Source organism: Pseudorasbora parva, chromosome 10 (genome assembly GCF_024679245.1).
Source record: "Pseudorasbora parva isolate DD20220531a chromosome 10, ASM2467924v1, whole genome shotgun sequence".
NCBI lineage: Eukaryota > Metazoa > Chordata > Actinopteri > Cypriniformes > Gobionidae > Pseudorasbora > Pseudorasbora parva.
Window position 1 is genome coordinate 28,861,748 of NC_090181.1, and position 16,661 is coordinate 28,878,408.

The 16,661-nt window shown below is 39.1% G+C and overlaps 1 protein-coding gene across 3 annotated transcripts in view; it reads right to left on the bottom strand.

Moving 5' to 3' along the window:
- The window catches only part of kif13ba (kinesin family member 13Ba), a 70,645-nt gene that overhangs the window by 22,514 nt on the left and 31,470 nt on the right, over positions 1–16,661 (bottom strand). For all 3 annotated transcript variants that reach the window (XM_067455756.1, XM_067455755.1, XM_067455757.1), the window contains exons 9-22: positions 12,981–13,093; positions 10,573–10,684; positions 10,227–10,439; positions 10,043–10,153; positions 9,762–9,896; positions 9,488–9,618; positions 9,136–9,222; positions 8,830–9,017; positions 4,761–5,019; positions 4,494–4,656; positions 4,261–4,407; positions 4,023–4,172; positions 3,659–3,784; positions 1,000–1,173 (exon numbers count right to left, since the gene is read on the bottom strand). In XM_067455756.1, coding sequence (XP_067311857.1) covers positions 1,000–1,173; positions 3,659–3,784; positions 4,023–4,172; positions 4,261–4,407; positions 4,494–4,656; positions 4,761–5,019; positions 8,830–9,017; positions 9,136–9,222; positions 9,488–9,618; positions 9,762–9,896; positions 10,043–10,153; positions 10,227–10,439; positions 10,573–10,684; positions 12,981–13,093 — 2,109 coding nt within the window. The remainder of the gene's footprint in view (positions 1–999; positions 1,174–3,658; positions 3,785–4,022; positions 4,173–4,260; positions 4,408–4,493; positions 4,657–4,760; positions 5,020–8,829; positions 9,018–9,135; positions 9,223–9,487; positions 9,619–9,761; positions 9,897–10,042; positions 10,154–10,226; positions 10,440–10,572; positions 10,685–12,980; positions 13,094–16,661) is intronic.

The following is a 16,661-nucleotide window of genomic DNA, read 5'->3' on the forward strand; positions in this document are numbered from 1 at the left end:
TCAAAACAAAGGCGTAGCTTGATGACGCATTGATTTAGCGGCGCTTGAAAATGCAAGTACACAAAATATATAACACTGTTCTAATAATTTTTGGATATTTTAATCCAAAAATCTTACATATTGAGCATTTAATGCTGAAATTCAATATTAGTACCGTATTTTCCAGACTATAAGTTGCTCCGGAGTATGTCGCATCAGTCAAAAAAATGCATCATGAGGAGAAAAAAAACCTATATAAGTCGCACTGGACTATAAGTCGCATTAGGGCAGAGCGGAGAGCGGGAGCCGCACACTCACACACTCGCGTCAGCATGCTGTGCATAATCGAGCAGCAGAAAGAAAGTTTAAAGTGAGTGAGAAACTTGTGATGGACTGGCGAAAAGCAGAGGCTGTAATGAAGAAAACGAAGAAAGCTAATCGTGGACTGAAAGCAAGATGGCCAGAGCTGGAGGAACGAGTCCACAGAAGGGTGCTTGTACAGGCGTCTGCCAGGAGAGGCTCAGCCGCACGAGTCGAACGCAGTGTAAATCGTTCTCGTCTGCATATTTTACTACATGCAGTTTGTAATTTGCAGAATAGGATTTTCTTTATGGGGGGCATTTTGTTTATGTTCAGTCTTTCTAAGTTGATAGTCTAAGTTAATATTTCAGTTAATAGTTTTTTTCTGTTTTCAGTAAAAATGGCTACAGGAGCAGCATAGAGTGCCATTTCGCAGCTACAGATGTAACTAAATGTTTATTCTTGTCAGTCAGTATGAATTAAATTTGATATAGAAGTCGCACCTGATTATAAGTCGCAGGACCAGCCAAACTATGAAAAAAAGTGTGACTTATAGTCCGGGAAAATACGGTAATAATTAAACTTTACATGATTTAACCAAGCATCCATGTTCCAGGATCACCATTAGAGCTATGATTGGTTGACAGGATTTCTAGGAGGATCAAACACATTGTTCTTAATTCACTTTATACTTGTAAAGGGACACTTCTTGACTCCTACCTTACAGCTGTCAAACACCACCATGCAGTGGGGATCTTTGCTGCTTGAGAAGGAGGCAGATGGATCTACTTCTGGGGCAACAATAACAGGCTCTGCTTGGTCCCAGAAAGAGTACTGACAGAAGACAAAATTGGACAGGTACTGTGGGAGACCTGTGGCCTGCAGGATCTTAATCTGTTTGAGAGAGTAAAACAAGAACATGGTCCATATCATTTTTTAATATACTTTTTTTCAGCAAGAACACAAAGTGATCAAAGATGAAAAAAAAAGAATTTATAATGTAGCAAAATATTTTTATTTCAAACAAATGTTGTTCTTTTAAAACTTTCTATTGATCAAAAAATCCTAAAAAAATGTATCATTTTTTCTACACAAATATTCAGCAGCCCAACTGTTCAACTGATAATCATAAGAAATGTTTCTTGAACAGAAAAATCTGCATATTAGAATGATTTCTGAAGGATCATGTGACACTGAAGACTGGAGTAATGATGCTGAAAATTCACCTTTGCCATTACAGCAATAAATTACATTTGAATATATATTTAAATAAAAAACTGTTATTTTTAACTCCAATAATATTTAACACTATTACTGTTTTTACCGTATTTTGATCAACCAAATATATTTATGTAAGGCTGTAGCCTTGGTGAGCACAAGAGACTTGTGCAAACTTGCACAGTAGTGTATACATTTATACCATAATTAATATAACATTATAATATAATTACTAGGGATGCACCGAATCCAGGATTCGGGTTCGGATTTGGCCGAATATTGGGCTTTTTGACTGGGTTCGGTTTCTGCCGAATCTTAGAATTTTTTTCCACCAAACCGAACCCGCTTGCACTACGCGATACTCTAAAACCCTAATAGCCGCTGGATGTCCGGTTCGCGAACGAATCGTTCTTTTTAACCGGATCTTTTTAGTGATCCGGTCGAACCAGTTCACCAAATCGGACTGAATCGTTCTAAACGGTTCGCGTCTCAAATCAGCGCTGATCCCACAAGTTACTATAGTTACTCACTTTCTGACATGAGTGACAGTCCCTCAGACTAGAAATAAACTAATATCTTGAAGTAAATGTTGTAACTCCAACAGTTCACTGAACTGAGACATGTTTTGCTTTGAGAACTGGTGAGCTGGGATACTGCATGCGTGATAGAGTCGTCTTGAACCGAACTGTTTCTCTCGGAGTGGGACGGCTGCTGTTTCTCTGCATACGGATGCTGATAATATATGAGCACGGGTGAACCAAGGATTTGTGTAAGTTTATGTTATGTCAATGTAAGTTTATTTAATTTGTGTAAAACATCAGTGTTTGCACGACAGTGGCTGTATTGAGTGATTTTGCAAAACATGAATTAAAAAACGTATCCAAGATGATGATGATTACAATAATAATTATTACTATACTAAGTTTTGATTACAAATACTTCAGATGAATGTGTTTGAATGCATTTTCATACGCCGGGATGATAGAAATTACGTCATTACGTAAGGACGTAAAAGAAGCGGTGATCTGTTTTTTTTGTGCATGAAGGAATCTACAGACAGCAATAAGGCACAGTCATCCTGTCATAATGTTGCCTTTTAATTTTTTTTTTATTAAATTAAAAATACACTGCTGTAAACATTGTTTATGTCATTAATGTGTTTATATATGTGATAATGGACTGAGGATGGGAGTTGGATTCGGTATTCGGTTTCGGATTCGGCAGAATCTTATCCAGTGGATTCGGTATTTGGCCGAACCTCAAAAATCTGGATTCGGTGCATCCCTAATAATTACTATAATATAATATTACACAGGGCTTGGCAATAAGGACTGCCCGATGGCTTAATCCAGCGTGAACCAGAACTGTCACCTAGTTGTCCTAGCCTCAGACATCATGCCCACAGACCGTTGCATATGGCATAATTTTCTGGACACACTTCATGAGTTTCGAAGTCATCATCTGATTGGTTGAATTTTACAGGACGTCTGCGAGACGTGTTTACGCTGGCGTGTTTACAACTGTGACAATGAGCGCTTACCAGGATCAACTAAACGCTGGATTTTCAAAAGTATGGGAAGTTCACTGCTCTTGACTGAAAATGTTTATAAAGGTTAATCTACATTTATACAATGAAGACTATGCAGTGATATTTTACATTTCTGTACCTGACAATCTAATTTAGACCCACATAAAAAACCTGTAAAGAACTGTTTATTTAATTTGTATGTTTTTTCTGTTGTATTTATTTGTTGCTTTTGCTCGCAATTTGATTATTTGTTCTTATTTTATTACTGACTGTCTTCAACAATATTTTAAATGTATAAGTTAGGCTAGTAGTTTTCGGAGTCATAATCTTTTTATTAGGGTTACATGGATACTATCTATTTATTTATTTGTTTGTTTGTTTGTTTATTTATTTATTGTGGTGGGGCCAGTGAAAATGTTATCAGGGCAAGACATTTTTGTTTAATATAATATATGCAAATATATACAATATATACAATTATAATATAATATATACACTAGAATATTATATTGAGTATCATTATTATTTACTTTTAAAATATAATTTCAAACTAAAAACTTTAGTGACTTACATTTCTCAAACATTAAACACACAAAACTTTGTGTTTCTGCTCTAGTGAACTTCAGTACTCACCATACAGACCAGCTTGCGTTCCTGTACATCTCCATCCGGGCTTCCGTCACTGTCATCTCCTCCAGCTACACTGTCATCAAACCCTCCCCCCATCCTCATTACCTCCACATGCAGTCGCCCAGCAACCTGAAACCAGCAACAAGTGAACACAACACTTCAGTGAACTGTGTATCTCATGCTTGATTTGATGACTCGATTAGATTCAATTTCACAGATCAATTTGCACTTGATTTAATTTACATCCCACTTCGTCTTCTAGAAGACATTTCCTTCAGAAATGAAATGAGTCAGTTATCAAGACTGATTCATATCGAGTCAAACCACTGATCATATTTGCTGGCAAATCTAAATGCATAATCCTCACCTCTCCTTTCTGATTGATGATGGGAACTGCATATTGTAGCTTTACATCATAGAACAGGCAGGAGAGGAAAACGTTGGCCACCCCGATTAAACTGTGGTTCACCTGCTCATCGAAGAAAGGGTCGGCTCTCTTGAAGTATGAGCGCATCACCTATGAGATGGAGAGAGTAAGACCACATAGTCATATCACCTTTTCATTTTTATGGGATAGTAAAACTTCTGTGATGAAAAGGGCGTACGGGGTTGTCCTCATCAAAGTCCTTCCACTCCTGGTAAAGCTCTCTCATGTCCACCAGCCGGTTTTCCATCTTCTCAAGGGCCCAGATTTGCTTCCCTTTGCCTTTCCTCCTCACTTGAATGGCAGGCTCACTCAGGACAGCATCTCGCTGCATACACAAACAAAACAAAAATTTAACTGACTGCACCTTTCATACTATGTTTCTCCTGTGACCTGTTTCAAAAGGTGCCTAACCTTCCTGTTGGCATTGAGGTTCGCAGCAGGGATCTGTAGAGTAACTCTGTACTCGGTTCTTTTGTCCAGCTCTTCAGCGATGAAGCTCGCCTCCTGCACTAACAGATTAGCCCGTACGATCTGCTCCCTCAGTTTCCGCAAGCTCCGTGTCAGCACCACCTCCCTAGCATCATCACAACCAGAGCGTTACAGCAAACTCACCATGTACCAAATTCCCCCATGGGAGAGTCAAAACACATTTGTTTCCACTGAAAAGATAAAGCTCACCTCTCCTCACTCCACTGGCGCAGGCGGTGCTGGGCGTTGGGTGATGATGACATTCCTCCCTGGCTCAGTCTCTCCAAGCTGCGGTAGTGAGGCTGCAAGGGCTGCGACTGCGGTATCTGCATACTCTGCCTGTCTGGGGTCAGCTGCCTGCGCAGCTGCTGCAGCTCCTGCTCGTACATCAGCCGCTGACGCTCCAGAGCAGTCCGCTTCTCCTCCTCATGTTGGCGCTCCAGAGACTGTAAAACAGCCTGCATGGGGTCTGTTAGATAACAAAAACAGTATTTTTTACACCATTTTCCAAAATGTTTTTGCTACTGTACCTTTAAAGGACAACTCCTGTGAAAAATTAAACTGGGGTAATTAACATATGGTTAACGAGTAGATCGTTTTCTGGGATGCGTTCTCATGAAAATCAACTGTAGAGTTGTATCTCTAAAAACAGATTAGCTTTTAACGTTTCTCTATGGGGCACAGAGTAAGTTAAATTAAATCGCTAGTTAATACCACTAACAAGGCTCAAAATAGCCTCACACTAAAGGCCGGAACACACCAAGCCGACGGTCGGCCGTCGGGCAGTTTTTGTGCGTCGGCCAACTAAGTTTCCTCGGTGTGTTCCACACAGTTCCACGCCGTCGGCTGGCGTTGGTCCTCGTCGGCTGTTTTTCAGACGATTCGACATGTTAAATCGGCGTCGCCGCATGTCGGTCAGTCGGGACATTTGATCGTTCTGATTTGCTGTTCAGCTAGCGAACCAGTGCACGAGAAAATAAAACGGAAGTGACGAAGCAAGTAAACGACAGAGTCAAGAGGGAACACAGAACGCCTCCATAGACAGTAAAAGAAAGGTCTCGTCTCATTTGATTATATTCCTCATTCCGATACACGTGAATATAAAAAAAAAAAAAAAAAAAATTATATATATATATGGCTGTGTGGACCGAGGCAAGTGAAGACAAATTGATCAGCATGATCCAGCAAAGGCCAGCTTAGTATCACACTACGGGAAAATGTTAACGTTATGTCAACTGTGTGCCGAAAGCAGAACTGTGGCGTGAGATCGCAAATAAACTTGTCATGTCAGTAAGATTTCCTTTTTTGCAATAGTTTTTTCTTCTTCAGTAGACCATATTAAAAAAAAACTGCATGTTAGATTGTTGTGTGCAACTTTCATCTTTGCACAGCAGTTAATTTCACATTCAAAATGCACTAAAGATATCCAAACACTTAATGCATGTCTTCATGTCCAAAAGCAATGATAAATCCACAGTTTAGCCCTCATATATTTCGGTTGTACTAACTGTGTGGAGAGTTTTGCAAAAGTGACCTAAATATATTGAGAAATGTGTTCTAGCGACTGTAAAAAAAAAAAATTAAATAAGTGCTGTCATCCAGAATACATCCAGTTAACATTAGAACAAAAATGAACATTACAATAGCCATGAAATTGACATAACTCAGCATAATGTTTTTTTACTTTTGTCCCTCAGAGAAAGAGCTCAAGAAGCGGTGGGATTCATTGCGAACCCAGTACATGTGTTACAAGAAACATGGACCCTCAGGAAGTTCTGGAGCTCAGAAGACCCACCTGCAGTTTGTAGAACCTCACACAAAAAGGAAGGAGTGCACCTCAAATCTAACTATCAGGGTACACACACACACGTGTGTGTGTGTGTGTGTGTGTGTGTGTGTGTGTGTGTGTGTGTGTGTGTGTGTGTGTGTGTGTGTGTGTAATTTCTTTTCTTTTTTGTCTTCCATTTGAACAAATGAACATTTTGCTATATAGCTATTTGTGCCCATTGTGCTGAACATTGGAAAATAAAAAACTTTGACTTTGGATACTTGCATTCACAGTTCTTTATGTAAAAAAGGATCACAAAACACAAGATGATGCAGAATTCTAACCCTTATTTTGCTATTTGACATCTAACTAGCCGGGTAAATAAACACAATAAACACATCTTTATTGATGTTTTAATTTAAGAATAAATAGATTTTCAATTAATAGAGACATTTTCATTATGTGTTACTTCCACAATACAATGTTATCAAAGTGCAATATCTGTAAACTAATAGTTAGCATGGTTACTGTCAGTTAAGTTCAGTGTATGGTTTAGTGTTACATTATTTTCATTAACATTTCTGTGCCACTGGAGATTTCATTTCCAAACTGCTGTTATGTGATGTGCAAGAAGCAGCATGATATCATTTTGAAGAAATGTCACCATAGGCATGTTTCCAATGAAAAAAATATATACAAATTCTGTCATAATTCATTGAACTAGCACCAAGCATTGTCACAAACATAATTTACTGTAAATCAGACAGAATGCGTCGTACATATATATTTATTTTAACAATCCTTTGGGCCATTGTTCAGATTGTGTCACATTAACTTCCACAATGCATCTGAATGAGCCAATTTGCAGGGTATTGTTTGAGCTATGCCCTGTTATTGTTATGGTTCATTGATAGGTGAAAAAGTGTAATAATCTATGGTTTCACATTTCGACTTCGGGTATCCATGGTTTCACCCATTTAGTGAGCGTTCCTCGTATTTTTCGCGTCCGCTTCTACCTTTCCTCTTCCACAAGTAAAAGACCAAGGGCTGACAACGGCAATGCCATTTGCAAAGTATCAAACATTTCTGAAATGCACGAATCCGTCTGTGTGGGGAAACGAAAATGACAGCTGATATCTTTATAGCTCTTCCGGTTTCCCGCTTCGAATAACGAAAACAGAATACTGCCACCAGCTGGGACGGAAAGGTACTTCCTCTAACGCAGGCGCAGAACGGACGCGCTATTGCCGTCTGATGTCGAGCGTCGGCTTGGTGTGTCAGGGCAACTTTGGACCGCTTTGGATCCAAGGCGCTGCCGACGTGAGCCAACGTGAGCCGACTCAGCAGTTTGCTTTCGTCGCCACTAGTTGATCGGCGTCGGCTTGGTGTGTTCCTAGCTTAACACGGTAGCATAATGAGGGTCCCTAGTCTACATGCAAACCGAAGCATTGAGAACATTGCAAATGTACAAACAGTTTAATAAAAAGACACTTTATAAAGACAGTACATTACGTGTATACAAACAGCAACAAACTTGAAAAAAAGTCTTAACGAGTCGAGCCACGAATGCTGTGCTAAGTAAGCTGGTCAATAGGAATTAAGTTTGTGAAATCTAATTACATGAATATTTTTATTTGTATGTATTTATTTTCTCTGCTCTGTTCAGTGCTTTCTTCCGGAAACAATGGACCATATGAGATTCCAAGTCACAGTTCATCACTTAACACAGCGTTCGTGGCTCGACTCCTCGAGACTGTTTTCCAAGATGGCTGCTGTCCGTATACGCGTAATGTACTATCTTTATAAAGTATCTTCTTATTAAACTGTTTGTACACTTACAAAGTTCTCAATGCTTCGGTTTGCGTGTAGGGACCCTCATTATGCTACCTTGTTAGTGTGAGGCTATTTTGAGCCTTATTAGTGGTATTAACTAGCGATTTAATTTCTCTGTGCCCCATAGACAAGCATTAAAAGCTAATCTGTTTTTAGAGATAAAACTCTTTACATTCAATTTACATGAAAACGCATCCCAGAGAATGATCTACTTGTTAACCATGTTAATTTTTCACCGGAGTTGTCCTTTATGACTATGTAAATGACCTCAGTGTTGATTGGCTAACCTGTTCACATGTAAAATGAGTAGCATGCCTTTCAAATGCAAAATAAGTGTCCATATTTTCAATAACAGCAATATGTTTGACCTTTTATTATAGTTAATCTACCATTCAAAAGTTAGTAGAGTCAGTCATTTAAAAATTCAAGTAAATTTGAAAAAAAAAATGTTTTATTTAGCAAGGAATATAGTTTAAACAAATATAGTTTATTGCAATAATTCCACATTATTGCTGCGTTTACACTATTTTTGATCAAATAAATGCCTTGTTTACCATAAGAGACTTAAAAATCATTTACAAATCTTACTGACCCCAAACTTCTACTACTTTATCAAACTACTTGTCGATAAAAGATATCAAATTATGTTTTTAATATAGCTTAATGGCTAAAACTCACCGTTGCTGCCCAAAGCCTTCATCATGACTTCAGTCTGAGCAAACTCGTAGCTGAAGCTGACCTCACTGGACACCTCGCTGGCAGTGTCTCCCTCTCCGTCCAGCTGCTCACTACTGTTACTGTTCTTCATGCTCCCTCCTTCACCCTCCTCTTCTTCACCCCGTAAGCGCCGCTTCGGTAGATTTATTCTGAACAAGATATACATTTAAAGTGTCTACATAAAAGAAGATAACCACAATGCACATTCATGTACACATACAGTAAGCCGCAGTGTGACATTCTTCAGTCTGGGGTAATATCACTGACCTAAAAAAGTGATTGTTTCCCCAGAGAATACGGTCACCATGGTGAAGCTGTTGCCGGCTAGTGACTGGAGATCCGTTCACACATGTTCTGCAACAGAGGTAACATCGATATTTTATATAACTTAAGATTTAACATTTACCTAAAAAGAGATGATTTGCTTGCATTTCAGCACTTTTTTGAATCCTTTTACTTATATAATTAACTTTTGAATAAAAGCACCTGTCCAATGTGGTAAACACAGTATGCATGCGTAGTGCAAATAAAGCCTGTGGTTAAGCACTCTCCAGTACATGCACTGGCCCCTCTGGGCTTTAAACCTATGAGCTTTTGGGTTACCCATCTCAAGCATTACCTTGAGTTTCTGTAAGGGTTGAGAAAGACAGCTCCCTCAGGTGTGATGTTAATGACACAATGCTCTGCTTGGATGCCCATTCCACACAGCTGGATGTCCTGGGAATCTGCTGATCCAACCTTAGTGTGTTCCTGCAATACATCCCAGCGTTAATTGCTGTTACTACCACCACACAAACCACATCCATAAAGACACAATTACAAAAAATAATAGATGCCATATTTCAAGCACCAAATGTACCAAGACAGGGTGCAGGGTCCTGGTTGTGCATTACCTTTAGATAATAAACCAGTAGTTCATTAAGGGCAGGGTCGGCATTGAGATTGACCAGGAAGCACTTATCTTCTCCAACCTTGATTCCAGAAGATTGCAGAGAGATGCCAAGGCTCTCCAGCTGTTTTTGTCTTTCCTATGCAGAACAAAACCCCAATGCAAGAAGAACATGAGCGTCCACTTCTGTGTCTGATTGATGGTGTTATGGTACATGAACTACAGAGTAACCAGACAAACAAAATTACAATCTATACAAAACAAGCAAATTATTCTGGCTGTTACTTGTGCAATTTCCTCAGTCTTCCTCAGCTTCTGCTCCCAGGTGACCGTCATCTCCTGTATCAATTTTTCAGACTCCTCCAGTCTCTCCTTCAACTCTGGTGCCTTCATAGACTGAGGAGGAACATGACAGGTTCAACACACAGACAAAACAAAATACACTAAGAAAATGATTTTTTTTGTCTACCTCAGCCTGTGTCAGCTGATCTCGCAGTTTCTCCACCTCCTCCCGGAGTTCCCGGATGATCCTGGCATTGGGATCTTCATTTACCACGGCGTGGTTGACGATGCTCTTTGCTCGGTCTGCATAGCGCAACGTTGACAGCGTCTCATCATAATTATCTGCCGCAGGGCTCACGGTGGCAACCATGGCAGTCCGACTGTTTCCACCCAGACTGTCCTGTGGTTACACCAGAAGGACGGACATTATACATTTTTAAAGTTTGTGTAGCAATGGATTGGGAAGAAAAAAAATGGTATAAAAATGGAAATTCTCCCTCTCAGTGTTTACCGGACAGAATGAGTGTTCATACCTTGAGCAGCCATGTCAGCACAGAATCTCTGTAGGGCACAAACTTGTTCTTGTTCTTTCCAGCGCCCTGGTCTGCCAGAGCGGAGATCACCAAACCCAGAGTGGTTAATGACCTGTCCAGTGTGGAAAGGAAAGATAGAAATGGAAAAAAAATTGGTGAGAAAGGAACAGACCGAGACCCACATCACACAGGAATATGCACCGGCAGGCCAAAAATCCTTCACCAGATTTATACACCTTCCTTAGAACAAATGTTGCCCTTAGATGTGGGCATTTTAACAAGACTGATTCTCCACAGTATAACTCCTCTTTCAGCAGCAGAAAAACAACACAACAAATCAATGTTACAAAATACATTCTTAGGTGACTAAAATGTCCAGACACCTTATTAGAGAGAAGCTTCACACTGTAAATGAAGAGTATGTCTACATAAAAGACCACACCATTTCAAAACATTTTTTTTCCATGATATGTGGCCTTTAAAATGCAAAGCACCCATTCAACAGAAAAGGAAACGCCTCAATTCAGTGCCATAGGAAAACATTCAGAGATGACTCAGATTTTCAGAGACATAAAAAAAAAAAAAAGTATCTGGGCCATATTTTACCAAAAGATTCTGTATGACGAAAATGATGATGATGATTATATATATATATATATATATATATATATATATATATATATATATATATATATATATATATATATATATATATATATATATATATATATATATATATATATATATATATATATATATATATATATATAAAAAGAAGGTTTGCATGAATCTTACAGAACCTACTAGTAATAAGGTCATATTGCATCCTAAAAAAGATTAACTTTTATTTAACTTGAAGAAACTGAAACCTAAACAGGAAGCCTTAAAATGACATTCAATTTTTTTCCGTGTTAGGACATATGTAAAAAAAAAAGAATTATATATATATATATATATATATATATATATATATATATATATATATATATATATATATATATATATATATATATAGGGCTTATATATATATATATTTTAGGGCTGTCAATCAATTCAAATATTTAATCGCGATTAGTCGAATAATAAAAAAAAATTGTGTTAACTCGCGATTAATCGCAATTTAATCACACATTTTTATCAGTTCTAAATGCACCCTAAATTATTAAGTTTTTAATACTCTAATCAACATGGGTATGGGCATGTATGAATGCTTTATGCAAATGTACATTTATTATTAGTGAAACCATACTCAACAGAGCATGAAGACTAGACCTGTATCAAATTTCACAGATGTTTTTCAAATAACTAGATCATGTCTCTTAAGCCTTAGCTTAAAAATTCAGAAAAAGCTGTGATTTCTCTCATTTTAAGAATATTAATAAAGGGAGTTTCTACACTGGAAGTTTAATTCAGAAGAGGGCACAGTTCATATGAAAAATTGGTAATGTGAAAGCTGTCATGCGGACCTGGAAGCGCACCAGTACCACACCATACCTGGAGGAGGTCCATATTCCACAAGAAGGAAAATAGTGTGGCCTCTTTAAGAGCTGGAATATAGTGTGGCCCCTTTAAAAGATGCGCATTCCCTATTGAACTGCCGGTATTTTGTGTGTGTGTGTGTGTGTGTGTGTGTGTGTGTATGTGCCGCAATTCACGTGAACAGTGTAAAGAACACGGACCTGCGTATTCATTTTAGCAGATTGTAATGTATTTAGTTCAATAAAACACATGTACTGTAAGCGGTGATGGTGTTAATGATTTACCTCGGATGAGAGTGCGAGTGAGCTTGCAGTGCATCATGCTCAGACTGCAGAGAATGTGCTCAGTGAAAAAACACACTTTTCACTTTTCTTTCGACCTGGAGTCTAATAAAAGTTAAGCAGAAAATATGGTTGCTTATGTAGGCTATAACTGCACTTTCAGAGTAATGTTATTTTTAACCCTTTTCTTTCTCTATAAATTTTGCTGCTGCATCATTTACGTCTATAGCTGACATCAATTTCTCCAACTATGGGCCATGGATCGAACAGAAAATGTGTGCTGCGTTAATAAAATGAGTGCCGTTAATGCCGTAAAAATTTTATATATATATATATATATATATATATATATATATATATATATATATATATATATATATAAATTTTTTACGGCATTAACCGTAAAAAAAATATATATAAGTATATATATATATATATATATGTCATCCCTAATCTCTCTCTCTCTATATATATACATACATACATACATACATACATACATAACCTTGTAACTGGCAGGTTCTGTAAGATTCATGCAAACCTTCTGTGTGTGTATTAAGTGAAAAAAGTACCAAGACAAAACAGACTCAATTAAAAAAAAGAGACTACAAAAATGATTCATGCAGAATGAGACAAGGGTGCACACACTTGTTGATGTTGCTGCCTTCCTTGAGCCGCTCGCCTGCAGCACCTGTCTTTGCAGCTCTCTCACTTCCTGCCAGGTCCACCAGACTCAGCTTACTCACCTTTTCCCCACTTGTCTGTAGAAAAAGAGGGAGTACAAAAAAAGAAATGAGAAATGTTACGTTCAAAATGTAATACTAGTTCTCACTGCACAGTATACACCACCTCCTTTTTTTGTTTTTTAAACAGTATGCCACATGACCTTATGTATCTTTCCATGAATGGCGCTTAGTTATTCTGGAAATAAAGAGCAAACTAAAGGTGGCGGGAACTAATAATTAAAGGAAAAAGCAACATAATGCCTCACTACTGAACATTTCCATGGTTGTCAAGCCTGTGGTCTGTGCTTGTCCTCCTAGAAATCCAGGGAAACGGCTTCAAACGTTAAATTTGTGTATGAATGACCATGCTGGACAAATTCTGGTGAACTGTCCTATATTACGACAGAACAATGGCAAGAGAGGCTATGGCGGGCAAGGGACAAGCATCCATTGTTCTCCTCTCTATTTCACAGCATTGGACCAGTATGTGGGGTGGAGTTCCTTTATATGCCCCAGCATCAGACCTTACTGTACACAATCCCCCTGTTTGAGCATCAGAGATGAGGTTTAATTGAGAGGAGAGGCAGATAGATGCGAGCGGGAGGAGAGAGGATATGGGAAGTCGTGAGGGGGGCTGGGAGCTGGACCAACATTACAGTGCATTACAACAACAAAGACAGTCCTTGTGCTGCAAAAGCTTCAGGCTCCACATGCACATTGGCTGAGAATACAGAATCATATAGAGACTAAGTTCATTCGTTAATCTTTAAATCAGCTAGCAGGCACATTCGTTACTTTTGTAGCATTTTTAGCCCCTCCCCTCAAGTCCACTTGCATTGCCTCAAGTTACTTTTTAATTACCCATTTCCACCTTCTTGCTGACCTTTAGAATTAACAGGTTGTTCTTGTTAATGTAACTAAGATTTTTTTTATATGTGAATGACCTCTGCAAGTTAACTCCTCAGAAACTGCATAGCAACATATTGACAACCACCCAAAACACCTTAGCAACTGTGTAGCTATGGATTAACCCTTCAGAACACCTTAGCAGTTGCATAGCAACACCCTGACACCCACCAGAACCCCCTAGAAACCATAAAGCCATGCATTTACTCCTCAAAACAACGTAGAGACCGCATAGAAACACCCTGACAACCACCAGAACACCTTAGCAACAGTGTAGCTATGAATTAAGCTCCCAAAACATCATAGCAACTGTAAAGCAATGCCCTGAAAAGCACGCTAATAACCACATAGCCATGCATAGCCCTTCAGAACACCTTCGAAACTACAGTTGTTAGAGTGTCCTGTTGTTAGGGTGTCGTCATGCATAGTTATGCTTTAACTCCTCCGGACACATTAGAATCCACATAGCAGGCCACGGCAACCATTCAGAACACTCTGGCAATAGCATAGCTACATTTACATTTACATTTAATCATTTAGCAGACGTTTTTATCCAAAGCGACTTACAAAAAAGGGAAGAGTAATAGAAGCAACGAAACAGACAAGGCCAACAACCTGTAAGAAATCTCAATTAATTAGCCCAGTACACACTTTTTTTTTTTTATAGACATCTACAACAAAAACTCACGTACGCAAAATGCCGAACACTGGATTTTGATAGCTACCCATTAGGACTAAGGCTGTTGCCCCAACTGTTGTCGTTAATGCAGATTCAGTGGCCCAATGGGTTGGTTTTATATGGCATTCTAGCTAAACGCGCAGCAATAGCCATCTAAAAAAAACTCACGTACGCAAAATACAGAACACTGGATTTTGATAGTTATGATAACTATGAAACACACCCGCCTTAAGGCACAAATCCGGATGAGAGACGTAGATATGATCCAGGAGTGTGCTTTTGGTCGTTGCTGTGGTGATCAGTAAGTGCTATTCTGTATTGGTCAAGTGCAATTGGAAAGATGTGTCTTAAGATGTTTTTTAAAAATGGCTAGACTCGGCAGCACGAATTGAGATCGGCAGGTCATTCCACCAGCTGGGAACGGTCCAGGAAAATGTCCGTGAGAGCGATTTCATGTCTCTTTGGAATGGAACCACGAGGCGCCGCTCGCTCGCAGAACGCAAGCTTCTGGCGGGTGTGTAAGTCTGAACAAGTGAGTTTAGGTATATTGGTGCAGAGCCAGTGGTTGTTTTGTAGGCGATAACTAGTAGATAGTAGAGTACAAAGTAGCGACTAAGAAAACCTTAGCAAATGGACAGCAACACCCAGACAACCACCCAGAACAACCTAGCATCTACATTGCTACACATGAACCCCCGAGAACTTATTAGAAACTGCATTGCAATGCCCTGAAATCCAATCAGAAAAATCCAGCAAATGCTCAACTATGCACTAACCCCTCAGGACACCTTAGCAACTGCATAGCAACACACTGGTAGAACTGCTAGCGTTAGATAGGGGCAAGTTTGCATGGACAAGCAAAGCTGTTTTCCATGATATATTGAGCCTGGGACACAACAAGCCAACGTCAAACTAGAGCTGATAAAGCTGACTGTGTTGTCACCCTCTCGACAGCTGCGTCTCGGCCACAAAGCTACGCTTGAACACACCAAAAGGACTAAATAAGACTGTCAATGAACACGTGTGTTCTGAGCATGCGTGTAAGCAAATATCTGTCCATATCAACCAGTATCAATGGTTTATTTGTCATTCAAAAATGAAAACCGAAACTAGGACTCAAGATATACAAAGTGTAAACAACTCAGCCCTTGCTTAACACTTTTATTATCAATCACACTGACCATTTCTTCATTCCAGTCAGCTTATGTTATTATGAAAATATTTATGCATGCGAATGCATAGGCAAGATTACCTTATTATTATTATATATAATTATAACAGCATCCTGTTTTTTGGCTTATCTGCTCGCTTTAATCATTGTGCTTTCATTCTAGTGCACTGATTCATTCGCTTATCTGAACAGCCAATCAGTGATCTCTCTCACTGATGGCCAGACACAGATTCAACATGCTGAATCGTCCCCCAAAAAAACCCAGACTATATCTGACCAGAGCCAATGGCGCGGGAACACCCCGAATAAACGAAAACCAGCCGAAACACAAAAACCGCCCGCCTTTGCACGATGACAGACCATCGGCTTGGCGTGTACAGGCCTTTTAAAAACATATTTAAAACAAAAGAATATGGAAATCTGAGGTAATCAATTGCCCTTTCTTCTTCTCCAGCAGTCCCATAACCCCACAGAGCTGTTTGCATGGGAAACCACAGCATGCAAAAGGCAGCACTGATGACTGTGCAGGAAAAATACACACATCATTATCGATGGCTGAGCTGACAAACACCACATACATAAGGGCTGGGACTAGTGTGTGTGTGTATATGCAGGCTAAAAATCTATCATTGCTTTGTTTTAGTGACAGCATGCTAAGTTTAGATCTCTGCTGTAGTGTTACACCTGTTGAGTGACCAGCACAGTCCAGGCTCGAATGAATTATAGATTAGGGGCAGGACACGAGTCGAGTCAGGTGATCACAACCTACGCCACAAAAGAAAAGCGCAGTGACACCAGGACAGCGCCAAATGAGATCAGTTGACGTCTAAACTCGGACAAACTATAAT